The 22,782-nt window shown below is 39.9% G+C and overlaps 1 protein-coding gene across 1 annotated transcript in view; it reads right to left on the reverse strand.

Annotated features, from left to right (window-relative positions):
* The window catches only part of LOC139754180 (uncharacterized), a 71,744-nt gene that overhangs the window by 35,340 nt on the left and 13,622 nt on the right, over window positions 1–22,782 (reverse strand). Inside the window, 5 exon segments of the mRNA XM_071671373.1 lie at window positions 6,147–6,402; window positions 9,305–9,405; window positions 10,854–10,991; window positions 13,505–13,665; window positions 16,876–17,056. Coding sequence (XP_071527474.1) covers window positions 6,147–6,402; window positions 9,305–9,405; window positions 10,854–10,991; window positions 13,505–13,665; window positions 16,876–17,056 — 837 coding nt within the window.

The following is a 22,782-nucleotide window of genomic DNA, read 5'->3' on the forward strand; positions in this document are numbered from 1 at the left end:
AGGGATTTATCAGTAAAAGATCTAGGATACTTTAACGTAGATCCAATAGAAATATCTTCTCATACTCATCATCACTAAACTCTGGACTCTGTATATGCTAAACTTGTTTCCTTGAGCATGGATCATACAATCTAAAAAAAAAGTAACATACTATTATTTTCTTTAACTGTAGTAAATTTGATGGAAGGCACTAAATTGCTAAGTAAGAGTAGAAATGTTTGTAGATTGTCATTTGTTGGTGAAACACAAAGAACATCATCTACATACTTAAACCACATTGCATTAGAAGGTAAGATATCCTTTAGTGATTCAGTTTCAAAGAATTCCAAATGAAGATTACTTAGTACAGGTGAAAGAGGGTTACAAATTGCCATACCAAATTTTTGCGCATAATATTCTCCATTGAATTGAAATACACAGTCTTTTATACACAATTTTATCAGCTCAATAAAAACAGACTTTGAAGCAGGTAAATGAATATCATCTAAAACATCAAATGAATATCCTAAAAGGTCATCAAGTGGAACTTTTGTGAACAGTGAGGAAACATCAAAGCTAACAAGTTTGAAATCAAAATCAACATTGATACTGTTAAGCTTGTTAAGTAAATCTACATTGTTCATGATATTAGAATTTGATATCTTACTCACTAAAGGGCTTAATAAAGAAACTAACCATTTTGACAATTTATATGTGATGGAGCCTACTGAACTCACTATAAGTCTTGCTGGAAAATTTGGTTTATGTGTTTTGATAGGTCCATACATGTATGGCAATATAGGGGACAAAGATGTCAAACTTTTAATAAGAGAACCATTACGTTTCAACAACAACTTCAGTTTTTTATCGAAATGGGAATTAACTGCTTCTAGGGGGTTCTTACTGAGTTTAGAATATGTAGTGTCATCATTTAAAAGATCATTCATTTTACATAGATAATTACTTTTGTCCATAATCACAACAGGGTTAGCCTTATCTGATTTATTAATATGTATATCATTGTCTTTTTTTAAAGCGTTAATATCTCTTCATTGATTAACAATATCAGTGTTGATTTTGATTTCAAACTTGTTAGCTTTGATGTTTCCTCACTGTTCACAAAAGTTCCAGTTGATGACCTTTTAGAATATTTATTTGATGTTTTGGATGATATTCATTTACCTGTTTCAAAGTCTGTTTTTCTTGAACTGATAAAATTGTGTGCAAAAGACTGTATTTCAAATAAATGGAGAATATTATGCTCAAAAATTTGGTATGGCAATGGGTCACCTTCTTTCACCTGTACTCAGTAATCTTTACATGAAATTCTTTGAAACTAAATTACTAAAGGATATCTAACCTTCTAATGCAATTTGGTTAAGGCATGTAGATGATATTCTTTGTGTTTGGCCAACAAATGAAAATCTACAAACATTTCTCCCCTTACTTAACAATTTAGTACCTTCCATCAATTTACAATAGAAAATGAAAATAATGGTATGTTACCATTTTTAGATTGCATGAGCCATAGGCAATGGAAGCAAGTTTAAGTATAGCATATACAGAAAACCTACCAATGTATGCTCATATATCCATTATTACTCATCTTAACATAACAGAGTTGAATTATCATCATTCATTCTATGTTCTTTAGGGCATTATATATTTTCAGTCCAGAGTTTATTGATGATGAGTTTGAGAAGATATATTCTGTTGGATCAAGTTCAAGTATCCAAGATCTTTCATCGATAAATCCCTTAAGTTAACAAAGAAATGATTTTATAGAGTTGAACCCAAACCTCCCATTGACACCAAGAATCTTTTAGTTCTCCCTTTTAATGATGATTTTACTTTACAACCCATGTTGCTTAAATCCTTTCATTTAAATGTTGCCTTCAGCAACAATAATATCATAAAGAATATCGTAATCAGGAACTCACCAGAAAATCCTCCTGGATGCATCTATAAAGTGCCATGTAGAAATTGTATAAAGTTTTATGTTGGGCATACTGGTAAGGATCTTTCTGTTAAACTTAAGCAACCTAGATGTAGTATAAGAACAGGACAAGAATCAAATGCCTTGTTTAATCACGTTAAAAACTATGATCATTGTACTGACTGGAGTAATGCCGTTTAAATTATTAACTCTAACTCCAGTACCACGAGAAATGCCATTGAATCTTCTATCATTAAATACACAAAGAATTATAACCTTGATATTAGTGAAGATCTATACAAATTGCATAGCTTTATTGTTGATGAAATTTGTAAACAATTCCCATTCTTGTCCACATAATAAGATTATGATACGCTCTTTGTCTGTCTTGGACAATCACTCGTTTACCAAATGGCGTCCTAGCTACGTCTCTTCGTTGTATATCAACTGTCTTATTATTTTTTTCTTGTATCTCCCCTAGTGATGTGATTATTACACTAAAGTGCACTTGGGAACTTATCGTGTTTCATTTTCCTCGTGGACTCATAGGAATATACTTGATCACGCGCAAAATTGTGATTCTTCCCAATATATATATATATATATATATATATATATATATATATATATATATATATATATATATATATATATATATATATATATATATATTCTTTCTTTCAAACTATACGCCATTTTCCGCGTTAGCAAGGTAGCGTTAAGAACAGAGGACTGGGCCTCTGATAGAATATCCTCACCTGGCCTCGTTCTCTGTTCCTTCTTTTGGAAAATTAAAAAAAAAACGAGAGGGGAGGATTTCCAGCCCCCCGCTCCCTCCCCTTTTAGTCGCCTTCTACGACACGCAGGGAATACGTGGGAAATATTCTTTCTCCCCTATCCCCAGGGATATATATATATATATATATATATATATATATATATATATATTCTTTTCTTTCATACTATTCGCCATTTCCCGCATTAGCGAGGTAGCGTTAAGAACAGAGGACTGGGCCTTTGAGGGCATATTCTCACCTGGCCCCCTTCTCTGTTCCTTCTTTTGGAAAACTAAAAAAAAAAAAAAAAAAAAATGAGAGGGGAGGATTTCCAGACCCCCGCTCCCTTCCCTTTTAGTCGCTTTCTACGACACGCAGGGAATACGTGGGAAGTATTCTTTCTCCCCCATCCCCAGGGATAATATATATATATATATATATATATATATATATATATATATATATATTATCCCTGGGGATAGGGGAGAAAGAATACTTCCCACGTATTCCCTGCGTGTCGTAGAAGGCGACTAAAAGGGGAGGGAGCGGGTGGCTGGAAATCCTCCCCTCTCGTTTTTTTTTTAATTTTCCAAAAGAAGGAACAGAGAAATGGGCCAGGTGAGGATATTCCCTCTAAGGCCCAGTCCTCTGTTCTTAACGCTACCTCGCTAATGCGGGAAATGGCGAATAGTATGAAAGAAAGATATATATATATTTATATATATATATATATATATATATAGATATATATATATATATATATATATATATATATATATATATATATATATATATATATATATATATATATATATTTCAGAAGTGGTAGAGGATGTGTGGATCAGGTGTTTGCTTTGAAATTTGTATGAGAGAAATACTTAGAAAAGCAAATGGATTTGTATGTAGCATTTATGGATCTGGAGAAAGCATATGATAGAGTTGATAGAGATGCTCTGTGGAAGGTATTAAGAATATATGGTGTGGGAGGCAAGTTGTTTGAAGCAGTGAAAAGATTTTATCGAGGATGTAAGGCATGTGTGCGTGTAGGAAGAGAGGAAAGTGATTGGTTCTCAGTGAATGTAGGTTTGCGGCAGGGGTGTGTGATGTCTCCGTGGTTGTTTAATTTGTTTATGGATGGGGTTGTTAGGGAGGTGAATGCAAGAGTTTTGGAAAGAGGGGCAAGTATGCAGTCTGTGGTGGATGAGAAAGCTTGGGAAGTGAGTCAGTTGTTCGCTGATGATAAAGCACTGGTGGCTGATTCATGTGAGAAACTGCAGAAGCTGGTGACTGAGTTTGGTAAAGTGTGTGAAAGAAGAAAGCTGAGAGTAAATGTGAATAAGAGCAAGGTTATTAGGTACAGTAGGGTTGAGGGACAAGTCAGTTGGGAGGTAAGTTTGAATGGAGAAATACTGGAGGAAGTGAAGTGTTTTAGATATCTGGGAGTGGATCTGGCAGTGGATGGAACCATGGAAGCGGAAGTGAATCATGGGGTGGGGAGGGGGTGAAAGTTCTGGGAGCGTTGAAGAATGTGTGGAAGTCGAGAACATTATCTCGGAAAACAAAAATGGGTATGTTTGAAGGAATAGTGGTTCCAACAATGTTATATGGTTGCGAGGCGTGGGCTATGGATACAGTTGTGCGCAGGAGGGTGGATGTGCTGGAAATGAGATGTTTGAGGACAATATGTGGTGTGAGGTGGTTTGATCGAGTAAGTAATGTAAGGGTAAGGGAGATGTGTGGTAATAAAAAGAGTGTGGTTGAGAGAGCAGAAGAGGGTGTTTTGAAATGGGTTGGTCACATCGAGAGAATGAGTGAGGAAAGATTGACCAAGAGGATATATGTGTCGGAGGTGGAGGGAACGAGGAGAAGTGGGAGACCAAATTGGAGGTGGAAAGATGGAGTGAAAAAGATTTTGAGTGATCGGGGCCTGAACATGCAGGAGGGTGAAAGGCGTGCAAGGAATAGAGTGAATTGGAACGATGTTGTATACCGGGTCGACGTGCTGTCAATGGATTGAAACAGGGCATGTGAAGCGTCTGGGGTAAACCATGGAAAGTTGTGTGGGGCCTGGATGTGGGAAGGGAGCTGTGATTTCGGTGCATTATTACATGAAAGCTAGAGACTGAGTGTGAAGGAATGTGGCCATTGTTGTCTTTTCCTAGAGCTACCTCGCGCACATGCGGGGGGAGCGGGTTGTTATTTCATGTGTGGCGGGGTGGCGATGGGAATGAATAAAGGCAGACAGTATGCATTATGTACATGTGTATATTTGTATATGTCTGTGTGTGTATATATATGTATACGTTGAGATGTGTAGGTATGTATATTTGCGTATGTGGACGTGTATGTGTATACATGTGTATGTGGATGGGTTGAGCCTTCCTTTCGTCTGTTTCCTTGCGCTCCCTCAATAACGCGGGGGACAGCGACAAAGCAAAATAAATAAATAAATATAATATAATATATATATATATATATATATATATATATATATATATATATATATTCGGATTATAGCGCAGCCTTGAAGCTGCAGGAGCCCGTATACAAGGGGTCATGGGGTTATATAGTGATAATGATAATGATAGTAATAATGTATATACTGCAATGTTAGAGTGCTGTATTGATGATAATGTATATACTACAATGTTAGAATGCTGTTTTGATGATAATGTATATACTACAATGTTAGAATGCTGTTTTAATGATAATGTATATACTACAATGTTAGAATACTGTGTTAATGATAATGTATGTACTATAATGTTAGAATGCTGTATTAATGATAATGTATATACTACAATGTTAGAGTGCTGTATTAATGATAATGTATATACTACAATGTTAGAGTGCTGTATTAATGATAATGTATATACAACAATATTAGAATGCTGTATTAATGATGATTTGTATACTACAATGTTGATATTTTTAAAGCTTTGGATTCCATATTTATGATTGTAACGTCTGTGTCATGTTTCAAAGTATTTCCAGAAATGTTTCACTTGCTTAGCGTTTCTGGGTAAGAGTTCTCATGTAGAATGATTCAGAAATACATAGAATCATCCATGACTTATACTCATGGCAGTCTGGTGATAGTCTGGGCTTGCAACACTTTTTCATTTTAGTGTGATAAGTCGGAAACACTTTGAATATATTCGCCTTTGCCATATACACTCGGTACACACACTCGTTTTCTTTGTCACCTGGGCTTTCCTCCAGTACCACATGTTTTGCGTCCTTTGAGTCCTCTTATATCACGTGAGTGGTCGTAAGTGCTCATGTTTTGCGTCCTTTGAGTCCTCTTATATCACGTGAGTGATCGTAAGTGCTCATGTTTTGCGTCCTTTGAGTCCTCTTATATCACGTGGGTGATCGTAAGTGCTCGTGTCTTACGTTCCCTGAGCCCTGCTCTCCTCATACGTGGTTGGTCAGAGTATGCGCTCATTTTCTACGTCACTTGAGGTCTCCTCCTCTATCACTTGGGTGATGAGAAGGCCGAGAGCGCCCGTGCTGACGATGGATATCTTCCTGGGCTGCAGGTCCTTGACGTACCTTTCGTTGGCGAAGGACGGGGAACTCTTGGTGCTAGGAGGATCGCTTGCCGCTCTGCTTCGTTCCAGGGCGATGGAGGCGGCCAGAGCCGACGAGGACAGTAGCGCTGAAGGAGTCAGTTGGCTGTTACCTCTCAGACGGTCCCTCAAACTTCTTCTGTGAAGAACAAAGATTCGTCAAGTTGCGGAGATCTAATGTGGTGAACGCCACACCTTCTCCAGATCAGTAGCAGTGGTTATCAGGGACGTGGTACAACTTGCTGAAGAAGCGAAGGGGATAGGTAGATATGGTTGTGATAAATGGAGAAGGATGGAAAAGGCTAATTTCGAAATGGCGCAAAAGCTAGTGTGATCTTGGGCAAGGGCAGCACAATTATCGTGAAGAATTCTAAGGACTTTTCATTTGGAGAGAGAAACCAAAGGTAGATCAAGAAGAATAAGGAGAGACAAAAGGAAATCGATCGGCAAAGAAAGCGGAACATGGTAAGAGACTAGACAGTAAATCACCTGCAGCAGCAGTAGCACAGAGCATTCCACTGTCACAATACGGAGCAGTGTTACAGAAGGTTCTCTGCACAATCTATGTCGAGGGAGTTGGTGCATGAGTACCACTGGCAGAGAATCGGGAGAGATGGTTAGGAAAGAGGAACGTATGGTTGAATAAAAGATGCGTATAACCTTAGAGCATTAGGAAGTGTTGTGTGAAGAGTTAGAGGACGCAACAGGCGGCCAACAATGTTTTTGAAAGGTTTAGAGTGTTGGGAATGATTATGGCATGGAAAAGAGGGAACACAGATAAATAGATTGATAGATAGATAGATAGAGATAGATAGATAGATAGATAGATAGAGAGAGAGAGAGAGAGAGAGAGAGAGAGAGAGAGAGAGAGAGAGAGAGAGAGAGAGAGAGAGAGAGCGTAATGTGGCCGAGAGAATTATTGCCAGAAGCTGTTCCATAATTCTATGAATAATAAGATATCTGTTATAGAACAGGTAATCAAGCCGAGGGCTTCAGAGGGAAGGATTGTTGATGATATAATACATGTGGAATTGAATGCTGATTTCCAGAGTGTAGGACGCTATAAGCACTACGCTAATGAGATGGTTTTGTGAAGGAGCTTTGGAAGAGCATTGAAATATTTCAAAAAGACGTAATTGGGCTATAAAAGAATCTTGATTTTTATAAAGCATTCTGAACTGATGTCTGTCCACATGTATTGAGTGGGTGAGCAGAAGCACTGGGCAGCCACTTGTAATGTTAAAATCGTTGGATGAGAGATAACTGCCAAGGGAGTGGAAGACAGCAGATGTGCCAGTTTACAAGAGAGGAGATCGGGAAAATGTGCTGAAATGCAGACCAGTGTCTCTGACGACTGTGGTTTATATAACACTAGCAAAGATATCTAGAAAGCAAAGCGAAGTGAGAGTCACAGTCTATTAAGAGGAAAGAGATCATGTGTAACACGTCCTCTGGACGAGTGTGAGATCAAGGTGGCTGATTGATTTGTGTATTTTTTGACTGCCAGGAGGAACTTGACACCCTCTCAGACGCTGGTAAAGGAACGGGATTTTATTGTGGAAAGGGACTGAGTCCATGTCAGAGGTATCTGTTCTAATGGGCAGTAATCGGTGGCGTGTCGCAAGGTTCAGTCATGGGGCCTCTGTAATTCTTCGTCTATTTGAATGACTCGCTAGGATTGGAAATCATCATACGGGAATATGCTTGGGAATGAGCTGTAATTTAGGGATAAGTAATGAATGAACCACGATTTCATCAGTTTACGAAGGGACGTAGACAGAGTTCCAGAGTTGGTCAGGTATATATATATATGTATATATATATTTTTTTTTCATACTATTCGCTATTTCCCGCGATAGCGAGGTAGCGTTAAGAACAGAGGACTGGGCCTTTGAGGGAATATCCTCACCTGGCCCTCTACTCTGTTCCTTCTTTTGGAAAAAAAAAAAAAAACGAGAGGGGAGGATTTCCAGCCCCCCGCTCCCTTCCCTTTTAGTCGCCTTCTACGACACGCAGGGAATACGTGGGAAGTATTCTTTCTCCCCTATCCCCAGGGAATATATATATATATATATATATATATATATATATATATATATATATATATATATATATATATATATATATATATTCCTATGAGCCCATGGGGAAAATGAAATACGATAAGTTCCCAAGTGCACTTTCGTGTAACAATCACATCATCAGGGGAGACACAAGAGAGAAATATAAGTCAGTTGATATACATTGAAGAGACGAAGCTAGGACGCCATTTGGCAAATATGTGATTGTCCAAAACATATGTATGTTTTGGACAATCACATGTTTACCAAACAAGACAAAATTGAAAGTGAAAAATTCCTTAAAGTGAGGAGAGAGAGAGAGAGAGAGAGAGAGAGAGAGAGAGAGAGAGAGAGAGAGAGAGAGAGAGAGAGATATGAGAAACAGCAGCAAGTTAACAGAGCGAGAAACATAAGAAAGATATGAGGTAGCACCAGTGATGTCACAGAATGGTGGGTGAATGGAATAAGCTAGACGAAGCTAGGACGCCATTTGGCAAATATGTGATTGTCCAAAACATATGTATGTTTTGGACAATCACATGTTTACCAAACAAGACAAAATTGAAAGTGAAAAATTCCTTAAAGTGAGGAGAGAGAGAGAGAGAGAGAGAGAGAGAGAGAGAGAGAGAGAGAGAGAGAGAGAGAGAGAGAGAGAGAGATGAGAAACAGCAGCAAGTTAACAGAGCGAGAAACATAAGAAAGATATGAGGTAGCACCAGTGATGTCACAGAATGGTGGGTGAATGGAATAAGCTACGTAAAGAGACTGTGAATGCACCTATGATGCAGAAATATCAAGGGGGAAGAATTAAAAGAGTTGTTGCCCTGCGAATGTATAACTTCTTCCTCCTATTGTGCAAAATTAGTGATTACGATTAGGAAATGACACATGCGTGCAGGCTCTTGTAGTCCCAAAAGCCTCTGTGCAGGAAAAGACATACACTGCACACAGCAAGTGAGGAGGGAGGGTCTACCAGCTCACCGTGGGGTAACCATGTCGTTGCCGTAGACGTCAGAGGCGTCGGACCTGACGGACCACACGTACCGTTGCATTCCAGCCGCCGGGGTCAGCACGAACGATGACTGCAAACACAAACATCAAGACATTGCTATGAAAAGGAAAATGGATCGTCTTCGTTTTGCCACACACACACACACCCCAAACGCGGCGGCTTTATATAGTAATGGGTCGTAAGGGAACAGACATTATCCTTGTGGCTCCTGTCTTACAGTAGTGGGTCGCAGGAGAGAAGACATATGTACCATTCCTCAGATGTGGACAGATGAACGGAACTCCCTAAATCCCTCCCAGGCTTCGTCTTGCACTTATATGTCTTCCCAGCACACGTATACAATTTTCCCTACACTTCATAGTAAGGTGTTAAGAAAATAAGAGAGACTAAGCAGTAAAATAAGATCCCCACATGTCCGAGGCTTGACCTTTGGCAGAAAAAGAGAATCGTGTAGCTTAATCGGACTTTTGTAACTTGCCATTGAACCAAGTTGAGGCAAACCATTTTTCATATGCCATGTTTTTTTTTTTTTTCGTAAGAGAAGTTATCATTTTACACATAAGTCAGTAATGTCTCTTCGTACAACTATTTATCTATTTACCTTGTCTTTTCAAACCTGGATTGAAATGATCTGATCCAGTTTGTCCACAGAGCTGGATGTCTTTGAGAACATCCAGACCCGGTGCGTGACCACAGAGAAAGGAGGAATATTAATGATTTGCTCGTTTTCAGTTTGGTATTCTCGTGCAGTTCGACTGGGAAAGAGAGAGAGAGAGAGAGAGAGAGAGAGAGAGAGAGAGAGAGAGAGAGAGAGAGAGAGAGAGAGAGAGAGAGAGTCACAGCTTGAGCCAGACAACACAATAGGGATATAAAGTGTTATGAAGTTTCCAGGATTGTTAAGTGTTAAATTTGCTGAGGATCTGCACCAAGTTTAGCGGGGCGAGAGACATTATTGTACGGTGAGGCCTGTTTACCTGGAAGGTAAATGATGGCCAGTTCAGAGTCATTTCCACTTTTTTGTTTGTTTGTTTTTGTTTTAAGGGGAAATATATTCATATCTTACACTTAGAATTTAAAGGAATTAAAGAGATTATGTTATTGCATTACAGTAGGTTAGGGTTTCCGAGGTTGCAAGATTGCATGTGATGATATTTCGGCAGCTGTTCTCAGAGTTCTTTAGAGATTCTAGATTGCGTTTTCTGCCTCATTGGGACTGAATTGCTTATGCCTGTCTGTTTGATGTCTTTGTCTCCTTTGCTTTCTGGTTTGGAAGATATGAAAAATCAAGACAGAAGGCTTCTCCCCACCCGCCACCTGTAGACAGGGACAAGATGATACACCAGATGGCTCCTCCCTACCCAAAAACTCCCTCCGGCTTGCCAACCGGCAGGAGAATACTTACAAAGTATAGGTAATCAACATCATTATCCACATCAGCCGAAGCATGGTTATATCAGTACAAACCCGACCACATCTGTGTGGGGATGGGGTCAGTGGAAACGATGCAGTGGTCGTCACCTTATCGGTGAAGAAGCAGTGGAAGGTGACCCTGAAGGCTCGCCGGAACGTCTGATGCATGAGGGCGTACACGATTGGGTTGACGGCCGCGTTGGTGAACATCATGTACTGCGACACCGAGAGCAGCAGCTTGTACTGCTGCAAGGATGAAAGACACCACGACGGTCAGGCAGGACCATAATACTCGGGATCATGACGGTCAGGACAACAGCAATCAGAACCAAAACGATCAAAGATCACAACAGTCAGGGCGACAACAGTCACGACCATTACATTTACGATCACAACAGACAGGTCCACAACAGTAAGAGTATTTGAAGATATTCAGGCTAACCATTCAACCAAGAACAGACAATGATTAAGAGTCTAGAGCATATAGTTAGTTCCCAGATGAGATAAGATTAGCACAAGGATGGGACGTGTCCTACAAATACTTCATTTACCATCCTTGACTTAGTTTTTCTGATGTGTAACTTTTCACTTTCAGATCAGCTATATTTAGCCGGGTTTCTTAAAGAATGAAAGGAAAATTATTTAAGGTTGCATGTCTTTCACAACTGAGGCAACCTTCACTCAAATGATTGAATAATTTTGCACATATCGTTGATGTTCGGCAAACTTGTTTGTCATTTGTAAGCTACAGATAGTGCCGGTAATTCTCCACTCCTTGTATTGCATATTTCACTTGATGCTTCATCTTTCGCTAACTATCTGTTACTCGATTTCATCTTTTATGTGCTTGTTTTTAGTGGTGATAGCATCGTGGATATTGCTGAACCTTGAATGGAAAGGAAAGGAAGAGGGTTGATATGTTGGAAATGAACTGCCTCGGGACGATTACATGGAGTTGGACGGATTAATCGTGTGAGGAATATTGACGGTCGGAGAGAGAGATACTAAAGTAAAAGCAGTGTCGTTAAGAAGGCCAAGCGCGATGCGCTGAAATTCTCCGGTCATATAGAGAGGATGAGCGAAGATGGTTTGTTATTCTTTTCAGGAGCGAAGGTACCAGAGAGAAAGGGGAAACAGAGAGGGAGTTAGAAGGATAGAGGGAAGGAGGTTTTGGTGGGTAACAGAGGATAGATATTCAAGAAGGTGAGAGGCCTGCTTGGGACAGAATGGACTGGATTATTGTGGTGGGGATGGGGTTTATATGCTGTCAGTGAACTGAATAAGGGCATAGGAAGCAACCAAGAGTAACATTGGAGTAAATGAGTGGTCTGTGGATTGAAGGCTCTAGTTTCGGTGAGTTATACATGACAGCTGGAGAATGGATGTGTGCAGATAAGGCCATTTTTCGTTTGTTCCTGGTGATGCCTTGCTAAGTCGGAAAAGACAGTAAGGACATGAAAGTGACTTTGCATCGGATTCCCAGCCAGTTAAGATATAAGGCTCTACGTTATCTAAACAAATGGGACACCATCAGCTAACGTTTTTCAGATGAGTTTTAAAAACGTGGGTTTTTCATGAGCTGACAGATGTAGTTGCTAGAAGATATAGCAGCATGAGGGAAACTCTTTTTACGTGCCAGAAAGTTGACCGAAAACGATATCAGCCCTCGCATTCGATTAGCCCGTATGTCAGTGATTGTGGATACGATAAGCAAATGAATTGAACGTATGATTTCGGGGACCGAACTTTTACACAGAAAATTTCAGTTTCTTTTTCTTCACTTTCGAACTGAATAGTTCGGGTATTCAGCTGTGAAGGTCTTCAGTGAGGTAGACACGATGCCAACTATCCAAGTGATAACATCTTTTCCCTGTCACTCTGGTGAGAGATTATAAGTTTCTGTGATATCTTTGTTTAACTGAGAGAATAATTTCGACGTTAAGAACACAATGACTGGTTCCCATAGCCCTAAGATGATTATCAAGCGAGCGTCCATTGAAAATCAAAGTCCTTGTACGAAGACAAACGACGGGGGCGTGTGCGGCCATGCTACCTGGTAGGTGGTGTTTGCGTTGGCTGTTGACGTTTGTTATCCATTTGTTTATCTTAAGCTGATCACCGGACCTTGTAAACTCTCCCAGGCTAACTTTAAAACTTTACCCGCTTACCCAACGCCGCAATGTTGGTTCAATGTAGGTTTTACTGTGGTATTTGCTCCCGAGAGCTAGCTGCTTGTGTGACCCCACCACTAGCTGGACCAGGCAACACTCGGCAAGCTGCTGCGTCACATGATTGCTGTGTCGTCATAGTCTAAAAGACAGATTTTTCACTTTTACCAAAATCGTATTTTCCCTTGTCTCTTATTTTTCCCTTTCATTAATCACTTTATGATTCAGTTAAGGCCCGACCTTGATGTGGACTTTTGTCCATGACTGAAGCCTTCAACGTAAGAGAAAAAGAAGCAGGAATGTGGTCAGCATAGCTGAACCCCGTGAGCACGACTGCGGGATTCTTGCGCACGACGGTGAGGTCCTTGAGCGCGACGGTACAAACCCGGATGCATTGACGGTACGACCCTTGGGTACACTTAAGGGTCATGTCTGAGGCCAGGCCATAATACCGAAGGGGGGTTCCGTCACGTCCAGAGATTCCCAAAAGATATACACTTTCACCCGACATCCCGCTCAGCCCGAGAACTCTTTCGCGTGACCGTGATGAGATGACTGAACTCACGTAATACGGCTTCGTATGTAGCTCACCTTCTTGGCCTCTTCGCTGATGTAGCGTCCGGTCTCGTCCAGGAAGCGCCTGCTGCAGAACTTGAGGAGCTGGAAGGGCAGCCAGCAGACGATGAACACTATCAGCACCACGAAAATCATCCTCACCACTCTCTTCTTCAGGTGGATCATGGCCGGGTGCTCTGAAGTACATAATGCAACGTACATTCGTGTGTGCTTTTCATGCAGATGTTTACATATATTGACCAGAGGGGAAGACTGCAATGACGGGTTGTTTGGTGTTTAGATTGGATATTTTCTTCGGTTTTTGACTCAAAGTAAATAGCTTGATGCAAGAAAAGAAATTAAGAGAATGTCGTATTTGCACCTGTCTAGCCAAGTTCATACCATTTGCCTCTAACTTAATGACGGTTTCGTCTTTATTTCAACGATTCTTTTTTGTTTCGAGATAGTAACGCACAACGCCACTCCTGGTCAAAGTTGAGTGGAGTTATTATGTTAAGTAATTCAAACATGCATCATATATTGGTAGTATTGAATAGCATTATGGAAGAGCACTTCTTCATTTCTAATTTTCATTATATACTACGTTAAAAGTGTAACTATTTAGGGGCAAACAACGAGTGAGGTGACGGTATCTATTAAATAAAGTAGCAGTTGACGAGGTCATTTACGTGGGCCGTATATATATATATATATATATATATATATATATATATATATATATATATGTCCCTGGGGATAGGGGAGAAAGAATACTTCCCACGTATTCCCTGCGTGTCGTAGAAGGCGACTAAAAGGGGAGGGAGCGGGTGGCTGGAAATCCTCCCCTCTCGTTTTTTTTTTTGATTTTCCAAAAGAAGGAACAGAGAAGGGGGCCAGGTGAGGATTTTCCCTCTAAGGCCCAGTCCTCTGTTCTTAACGCTACCTCGCAAACGCGGGAAATGGCGAATAGTATGAAAAAAAAAAAATATATATATATATATATATATATATATATATATATATATATATATATATATATATATTTATCATACTTTGTCGTTGTCTCCCGCGTTATTGAGGTAGTGCAAGGAAGCAGACTAAAGAATGGCCCAACCCACCCACATATACATGTACATACATACACGTCCACACACGCACATATACATACCTATACATCTCAACGTATATATGTATATACACACACAGACATGTACATAATTCATACTGTTTGCCCTTATTCATTCCCGTCGCCACCCCGTCACACATGAAATGAGAACACTCCCCCCCCCCCCGCATGTGCGCGAGGTAGCGCTAGGAAAAGACAACAAAGGCCACATTCGTTCACACTGTCTTTAGCTGTCATGTATAATACACCGAAATCACAGCTCCCTTTCCACATCCAGGTCCCACAGAACTTTCCATGGTTTACCCCAGACGCTTCGACGCTTCACATGCCCTGGTTCTATCCATTGACAGCACGTCGACTCCGGTATACCATATCGTTCCAATTCACTCTATTCCTTGCACGCCTTTCACCCTTCTACATGTTCAGGCCCCGATCACTCAAAATCTTTTTCATTCCATCTTTCCACCTCCAATTTGGTCTCCCACTTCTCCTCGTTCCCTCCACCTCTGACACTTATATCCTCTTGGTCAATCTTTCCTCGCTCATTCACTCCATGTGACCAAACCATTTCAAAACACCCTCTTCTGCTCTCTCAACCACACTCTTTTTATTACCACACATTTCTCTTACCCTATTATTACTTACTCGATCAAACCACCTCACACCACATATTGTTCTCAAACATCTCATTTCCAGCAACATACCCATTTTTGCTTTCCAAGATAACGTTCTCGAATTCCACACTTTTTTCAACGTTTCTAGAACTTTCGTTTCCTTCCCCACCCTGTGATCCACTTCCGCTTCCATGGTTCCATCCGCTGCCAGATCCACTCCCAGATATCTAAAACACTTCACTTCCTCCGGTTTTTCTCCATTCGAACTTACCTCCCAATTGACTTGACCCCTCAACCCTACCGTACCTAATAACCTTGCTCTTATTCACATTTACTCTCATCTTTCTTTTTTCTCACACTTTACCAAACTCAGTCACCAGCTTCTGCAGTTTCTCACATGAATCAGCCACCAGCGCTGTATCATCAGCGAACAACAACTGACACACTTCCCAAGCTCTCTCATCTACAACAGACAGCATACTTGCCCCTCTTTCCAAAACTCTTGCATTCACCTCCCTAACAACCCCATCCGTAAACAAACTAAACAACCATGGAGACATATGTATATATTGAGAGTGTATCTGGTCTTAGAAATGTTTGTAACACCTGAAGGTGTTCGAGGTTTTTTCACTAGATGTTTACTGGATAGAGCGACGTTGACGGCCTGAATGACCGTGCCAGTTGATAGGCCAAAAGCCCAAATAACCAACGAACGAACAGTCCATTTCTCTCTCTCTCTCTCTCTCTCTCTCTCTCTCTCTCTCTCTCTCTCTCTCTCTCTCTCTCTCTCTCTCTCTCTCTATCTATCTATCTATCTATCTATATATATATACATATATATATATATATATATATATATATATATATATATATATATATATATATATATATATATATACATATATATACTTTGTCGCTGTCTCTCGTGTTTGCGAGGTAACGCAAGGAAACAGACGAAAGAATGGCTCAACCTACCCACACACAAATGTATATACATACATACCCACACACCCACATATGCATGCCTGTACATTTCGACGTATACATACGTATACATACACAGACATATACATATATACACATGTGAATATTCATACTTGCTTCCTTCATCCATTCTCGTCGCCACCCCGCCACACTTATACTACATAAATGTTTTATAAGAACAGGGCAAGAATCAAATGCCTTGTGTAATCACGTTAAACACTATGATCATTGTATTGACTAGAGTAGTGTCATCTCAGATACTAACTTTAACTCCAGTACCACGAGAAATATTAAATCTTCCTTTATTAAATATACAAAGAATAATAGCTTTAACATTAGTGAAGGTCGATACAAATTGGATAGCTTTATTGTTGATAAAATTTGTAAACAATTCCCCTTCTGGTCCACATAATAAGTTTATGATACGTTCGTTGTCTGTCTTTTACAGTCACTTGCTAACCAAATGGCGTCCTAGCTACGTCTCTTCGTTGCATATGTATATATAGCCCCCCCCCCCCGAAAAAAAGAATATATATATATATTATAATAATATATATATATATATATATATATATATATATATATATATATATATATATATATATATATATGTAAATTAAACTATAGGTAAAGTAGTGCGTTTGAGTATGATAGTATCAGAACTGTAGGTCGTCTCACCCCACCTCTTTTGTTGGCGTTGAGAAACTTTTTGTGTCTGAAGTAGATGAAGATGTTGGTGTAGCAGACGAGCATGATGCCGAGCGGGAGCCAGGTGAGGCCGATGGTGCTCACCAACCACCAGGTGCGGATCCTGCTGCCTTGCTCACCACACGTCCTCTCTGTCAGGTCCTGCCATACGTGCACCTGCAACAACACATGCACACACAGTTATGGGCTTCATCTTGTAAAAACACGTGACAGGAAGTTACCCGTAGGCGTTGAGAGAGAGAGAGAGAGAGAGAGAGAGAGAGAGAGAGAGAGAGAGAGAGAGAGAGAGAGAGAGAGAGAGAGAGAATACCGAAAAGATCAGGAAGATATTGATTATATTTTAAGTTATTGTCCTTATTATTACTATTATTATTATTATTATTATTATTATCATTATTATTATTATTATCATTATTATTGTTATTATCATTATTTTATTCTCATTATGATTATCATTATCATTGTTATTATTATTATTGTTATTATTATTATTATTATTGTTATTATTATTATTATTATTATTATTATTATTATGATTATTATTATTATTATTAATATTATTATTATTATTGTTGTTATTGGTAAAGTATGGAACCGGTGTGGAAAAATGATAATACAAGTTCAAAGAGTTGCATTCTTATGTAGGAGCATCTAAGGATTATTGAGGCCAAGCAATAACAGTGTGCATCTCTTTTGAAAGTGATGACAACAACACAGATCCAAGAGCATTTGATCTTTTTGGTGGGATTACAGACAAATGATTTGGATGTTGTTCTTTACAAGAGACTGGCTTAGTGCTAGCCTATGGGTCGATGGGATTACATAATTAGGGTCCTTACGCACACCCTTTGACCACAATAGTACGACCCTTGGGCATAACGGCCTGCCCTTTGACCCGACTTGTGATTAAGGGTCAGGTCAAAGGCCAGGCTATCATACCCAAAGGGTATTAATTAAGGTCGTTCTCAAGAGTCAGTCGGGTGTGATTAAGAAGCCTGACCAAACTCTATGTAGCTCCACCAGCACGGAGAACGAGCGTCCTTATGGAGAATGTTATGGTAAGAAGCGTCAAGGGAAGACAGAAGACGTGCAGCAGACTGGGAAGCAGCTGGGTGAACAGAGAGGCCAAGACATGCTGACCGCTGCAGTATTATATATTAACAGAGGGACTCATCACGTGTTCATATCAAAGTATGATCCGCGTTATTATCATCATCATTATTATTATTATTATTATTATTATTATTATTATTATTATTATTATCATTATCATTATTATCATCATGTAAGCCCAAAACCACCTTTATCGGGCTCCTACAGCTTCAAGGCTGCGCTCTATGCGGGAGTAGGGAAATGATGCATCTTCGCCGAAGGTGACTGCCCACTCGCGGTGTAGCCACCTGCTGGCGAGGTGGGGTCCGGAGTCAAGACCTCCACGTTATAGAGAATGATGACTGTGGTCCATTGTAACAGCAGATAAAAGAAGTATTTATATTAGAGAATATACAGAGAGGTTTCATACGATGCCGGTGTATGACTAAGAACGGGTTATTGTACCCAAGAGTACAGTTTGAAGACTCTGTACCACAAGAAGCTGGTTCGTAATGTCATAATGTTCCACCATTTGACCGATGTTATTGTTCTTGGAGAGAATTGCAATCGTGTCCATTTTTACCTCGTTTAATGTTTGATTCGATATGGGGAAGCATCTTGTTACCAGCCGAGCTATCGATGGTCGGTGAGGAAGCTGTCTACTGGAGGACAGTCCATGAGAAGTCCAGAGGACAGAAGACCTGATGGTCTTTGACGAGGTTATCTGCTGAAGGATAGTAATAGTATCCTCGTCCTGATATACGTATATGGAGACAGAATAGTGTGGGAGAAAGTACATGGAAAGACATTTATCCTAATGATCTTCGTCGAGTGTATCTGCTGGAGGAGGGTAATAGTGTCCTGTATTCTTTATATGTTTGGCGCCATCCTTCCTAGCGGTTAGACGTGCCTGTGTGTGCCTCACTGCGCTATTTACCAGAGCGGGTCTAATATTCTTTTTTGTTGTGGTATTTCATTGTTCTGTCAATGCATCTTTTGATGTAGAACTTTTGTAGGTGTTTTGAAGTGTCTGGCTAGTTGTGTATGGTACTGTAGCGCTAAAACGTTTGGCTAGTTGTGTAGCATACTGTAGCGCTAAAAAGTGCTATAAATTGTGAAGTAAAAGAAACGGAGAAAATACTCCTACATTTGCGCTTGGGAGACACTTCGCGCATTGTAGAGAACGTGAAACTCGTGAGCTTGACATACACAGTAGTGTCTTTTCTAGTGACTTTTTTTCCCTCGTTACTGAGCGTTATTTCCGGTGATATATAAATATGTTTGCCATTCAGGTCAACAGTGTTCTATATGTTGCGTTGTTTGGCGTTCAGTTCTACAATAATCTTGCTATGCCTTTGAATTGCAGTTTTGCGCGGACAGACTGACCCTGGAGGAAAAGCTAGGTGCACCCACAGATAAACTACCAGTTCTAACACACAAGGTAGATGTTCTTCAGGCCATCGTCGGATTCAGCTTGCTGAGAGAATGAGGCAGTGAGCCATCACCGTCGGGCAGCAGCGCTCTGGGTGTTGAAACACCCCAAAGTAATCCTTCTTCTCTCACCAGGGAAAGCCGACCCTTCTAGGTAGTGTGTTGATGTGCGACGCCCCTACACACGTTCACCTTTGATGAGTTACAAAAAAAAAAAAAAAGTCGGTTTCAGGCTTTGGGTGATGAAGAGGACAATGAGCACAAAGGACAACTGGAGGAATTCTGCGCCAGAAACCTTTCACGCCGTAAACGTTTTTGTTTTCCAGGTGTGGACGCTGTAAGTAGACGAGGTTTGTGGTGACAGCAACGATGATACGCTTGTTATTGGTCATGTACGTACTAATGATGTGCTGAGCCAGAGGTCAGATGAGTTGTTGGAGAAATTCCACCGGCTTAGTCGACGTTTTCGAAATAAAACTAATACCACTAAGATTTCATGAGTTCCTCCCAGGATCGGCGCCGGGAACGCCTTTTTATTTTACTTTATTTATCTTTTTTTTTGTAAGGAGTTCATTATAAACAACAAAATAGTGAACCACTGTTTTCAGGAAGAAGTTGAGTTCATAAACTTCATAAACTTGTGGCAGCATTTGTACATGCAGTCTGATAAGTTGATGAAGGACAGATTTCTCCGGGAGCTGTGCGTTTTGGTAGGCTCCTTAGTGAGTCCACACGTGCGTTTTGGTAACAAAAACCCGTGTGGAGCAGACCCATCCCCCTCCGTAATTACCTTTCCAAATACGTCTCAGTTTTGTTTAAGAATATCTCATGTTGACGCTCGGAGGATACGAAAAATAGTCTCAGAGTTAATGACAACAGCTTTAGAAGGAAAACATGATATGGTTAGTATTTCCGAATCTTGATTTGATATTAGCAACAGAGATTTCTTCGCTGAATACTCAGTTCCAGGGTTCATATTGTTTGATAAGGACAGGGGAAACAAAGAAGGCGGTGGTGTTCTGCTCTATGTTTTTCGACTTCATTTTTGTAAAAATTAAAGATGAACCACTTAGAAAAAAATAGCAGTAGGTCTAGTTTCGAGGTCCTCCGCACAGATGGACAAAAGATCTTACGATCTGTTAGCAGAAATTTGTGTTGAACGAGATGCTTTCATGATAGTAGATTTTACATACTGGTGTGTAAATGGGCAGAATCCCCTTCCAGTAGCTCCGGGCGTGGACTCTACCTGGATATGCTTGATAGTGACCCAGGCCAGTTAGTCGATGAACCTAAACGCGACTAGTGTCTATTAGATTTAGTTCTCACTACAAATGAGGATCTCGTTGATGATGTGGATGCAGAGAAACGTTTGGTACAAGTGATCACCGAAAACATTCTTTTTGAGGTCGCTTTCAACACTGCGTGTTAAGTTAGAACGTAGTGAACATGACAGTCGTGAAAAGATACCCGATTTTAAACATGGAAATTTTAATGATCTTTGCTATGCTATTGACAGGCAAAACTAGAATGATACTGTCAATGAAAATGATGTGAACGTCGCTTGGAACAGCTTCACACACTAAAGAAAGAATTCAAAGCAGCAGAGGGAACATACGTATGAATGCGTAGTAAATGGTCTGTTTCTAAGACGAAGCCAAGGTGGTGAAATGGTGAAATATAAGAGTGGCTGTTGTCTAAGAAAGTAGCACATAAGAAACTCAAAGAATCCATAACCGACGTGATAGAGTTATAGTTCAAATTTGCCTGGAGAAAGTAAGAGTGATATGATAAAGTAAATGTCAATATTAAGCGTATATTGCTGAAGATAGCAAAAGAAGCCTTACGGTGTATTACACTTATATTAGAAGTAAGAACGTCATAACCCACTCAATAGGTCTTTCCTTTAGTTACGGAAAACGATGACTTGGTTGAAGACAGCGGAGCCATGGCAAAAATATTACGAGTTTTTTACATCTGTATTTACGAGAGAAGACACAACCCATGTCTCGAATCCAGTTTCGTTGCTGAGGGGAACGTTCTTCCACAAACTGACATAAAAGCCGAAAAAACAGAGAAACTGTAGGCCCTGATAAGTTTTATCCGAGAACAGTGAAAGCGGCGAAAAATGAGTCAGTCAAGCCCTTGACTGTCCTCAATAAGTCGCTCGCTGCGAGAAAACTTTCAGATGAATGGAAGTTTGCTAATGTGACACCGATATTCAAAAAACGTCATAAATCATTTCCCGGATATTATATCATCGTTCAATTAGCTTCACGTCTGCCGTTGGGAAACTTATGGAAATCATTTGAGATGAAATTGCAAACCATTTAGAGGACCACTACTTAATAAACGATTCTGATTTTGGTTTTTGACGAAATCGACTTGATTTATGATATAACCATCATGTATGACGAAAGTAAAACAGTTGATATTATCTATGTAGATTTTCAAAAAAAAATTTTAAGGTTCCGCATCAAAGCTTATTAGCAAAAATCAAGTCACATGCACTGATGGGGTTGTACTTCAGTAGTTAGAGAATTGGTTACCTGGCCGTAAACAAAGAGTAATTAACGGTCAAGCCTCAGAATGGTTAGACGTGACAAGTGGAGTGCCACAGGGATCAGTCTTGGGACTCATATATATTAATGATATTGATAATGGACTGCATTGCAAGATGTCAAAATTCGCTGTTGATACAAAGCTGGGAAATAAATCTACATATGAACTTGAACGTCTACAGCTTCAAACTGACATAGAAACACAGATGAATGGGGCTCATAATTGGCAAGTGAATTTTAGTATTCATAAGTGCAAAGTTTACATAATGGTAGTAAAAACGAAAAAGCAAGCCTAGCGTAGAACAGAGGTTAAGAGGTGATCTAATTACAACCATTCAAGATGATCAAAGGCTTTGATAATTTTGATCTATCAAGTTAGACTTGATTCGTTTAATTTCCCTAATGGTAACCTGATACAAACTCGAGGGCAAGCGATTTACCCCGAGTGAGGCGAAGTGCTTTCCCTCAGCAGGATTGTTGACATACGAGACGATTTGTCAGTCAGGTTGGATGAAAGCAGTACTGTAGACAAGTTTAAGAATAGACTTGATAAATACTTTAAGTCCATGACTTTCATTATTTTCTTCTCTACAGCAGGAATGATCTGTATGCTTTTGCAGTTTTCAGCAATATGCGCTGCTTATTGACGAACTCTCTGTTATGTAACTCTCCTACTTTCTCTGCTCAAATTTACGACCTAATTCTATCATTTTTGTTACTGGCATTCTTTGAAATTCTTATGAGCTACTTTCTTAGACAACAGGCACTTTTTTTTTATTTACACCGTCGCACCACCTTGTT

Source organism: Panulirus ornatus, chromosome 16 (genome assembly GCF_036320965.1).
Source record: "Panulirus ornatus isolate Po-2019 chromosome 16, ASM3632096v1, whole genome shotgun sequence".
NCBI classification, from domain to species: domain Eukaryota; kingdom Metazoa; phylum Arthropoda; class Malacostraca; order Decapoda; family Palinuridae; genus Panulirus; species Panulirus ornatus.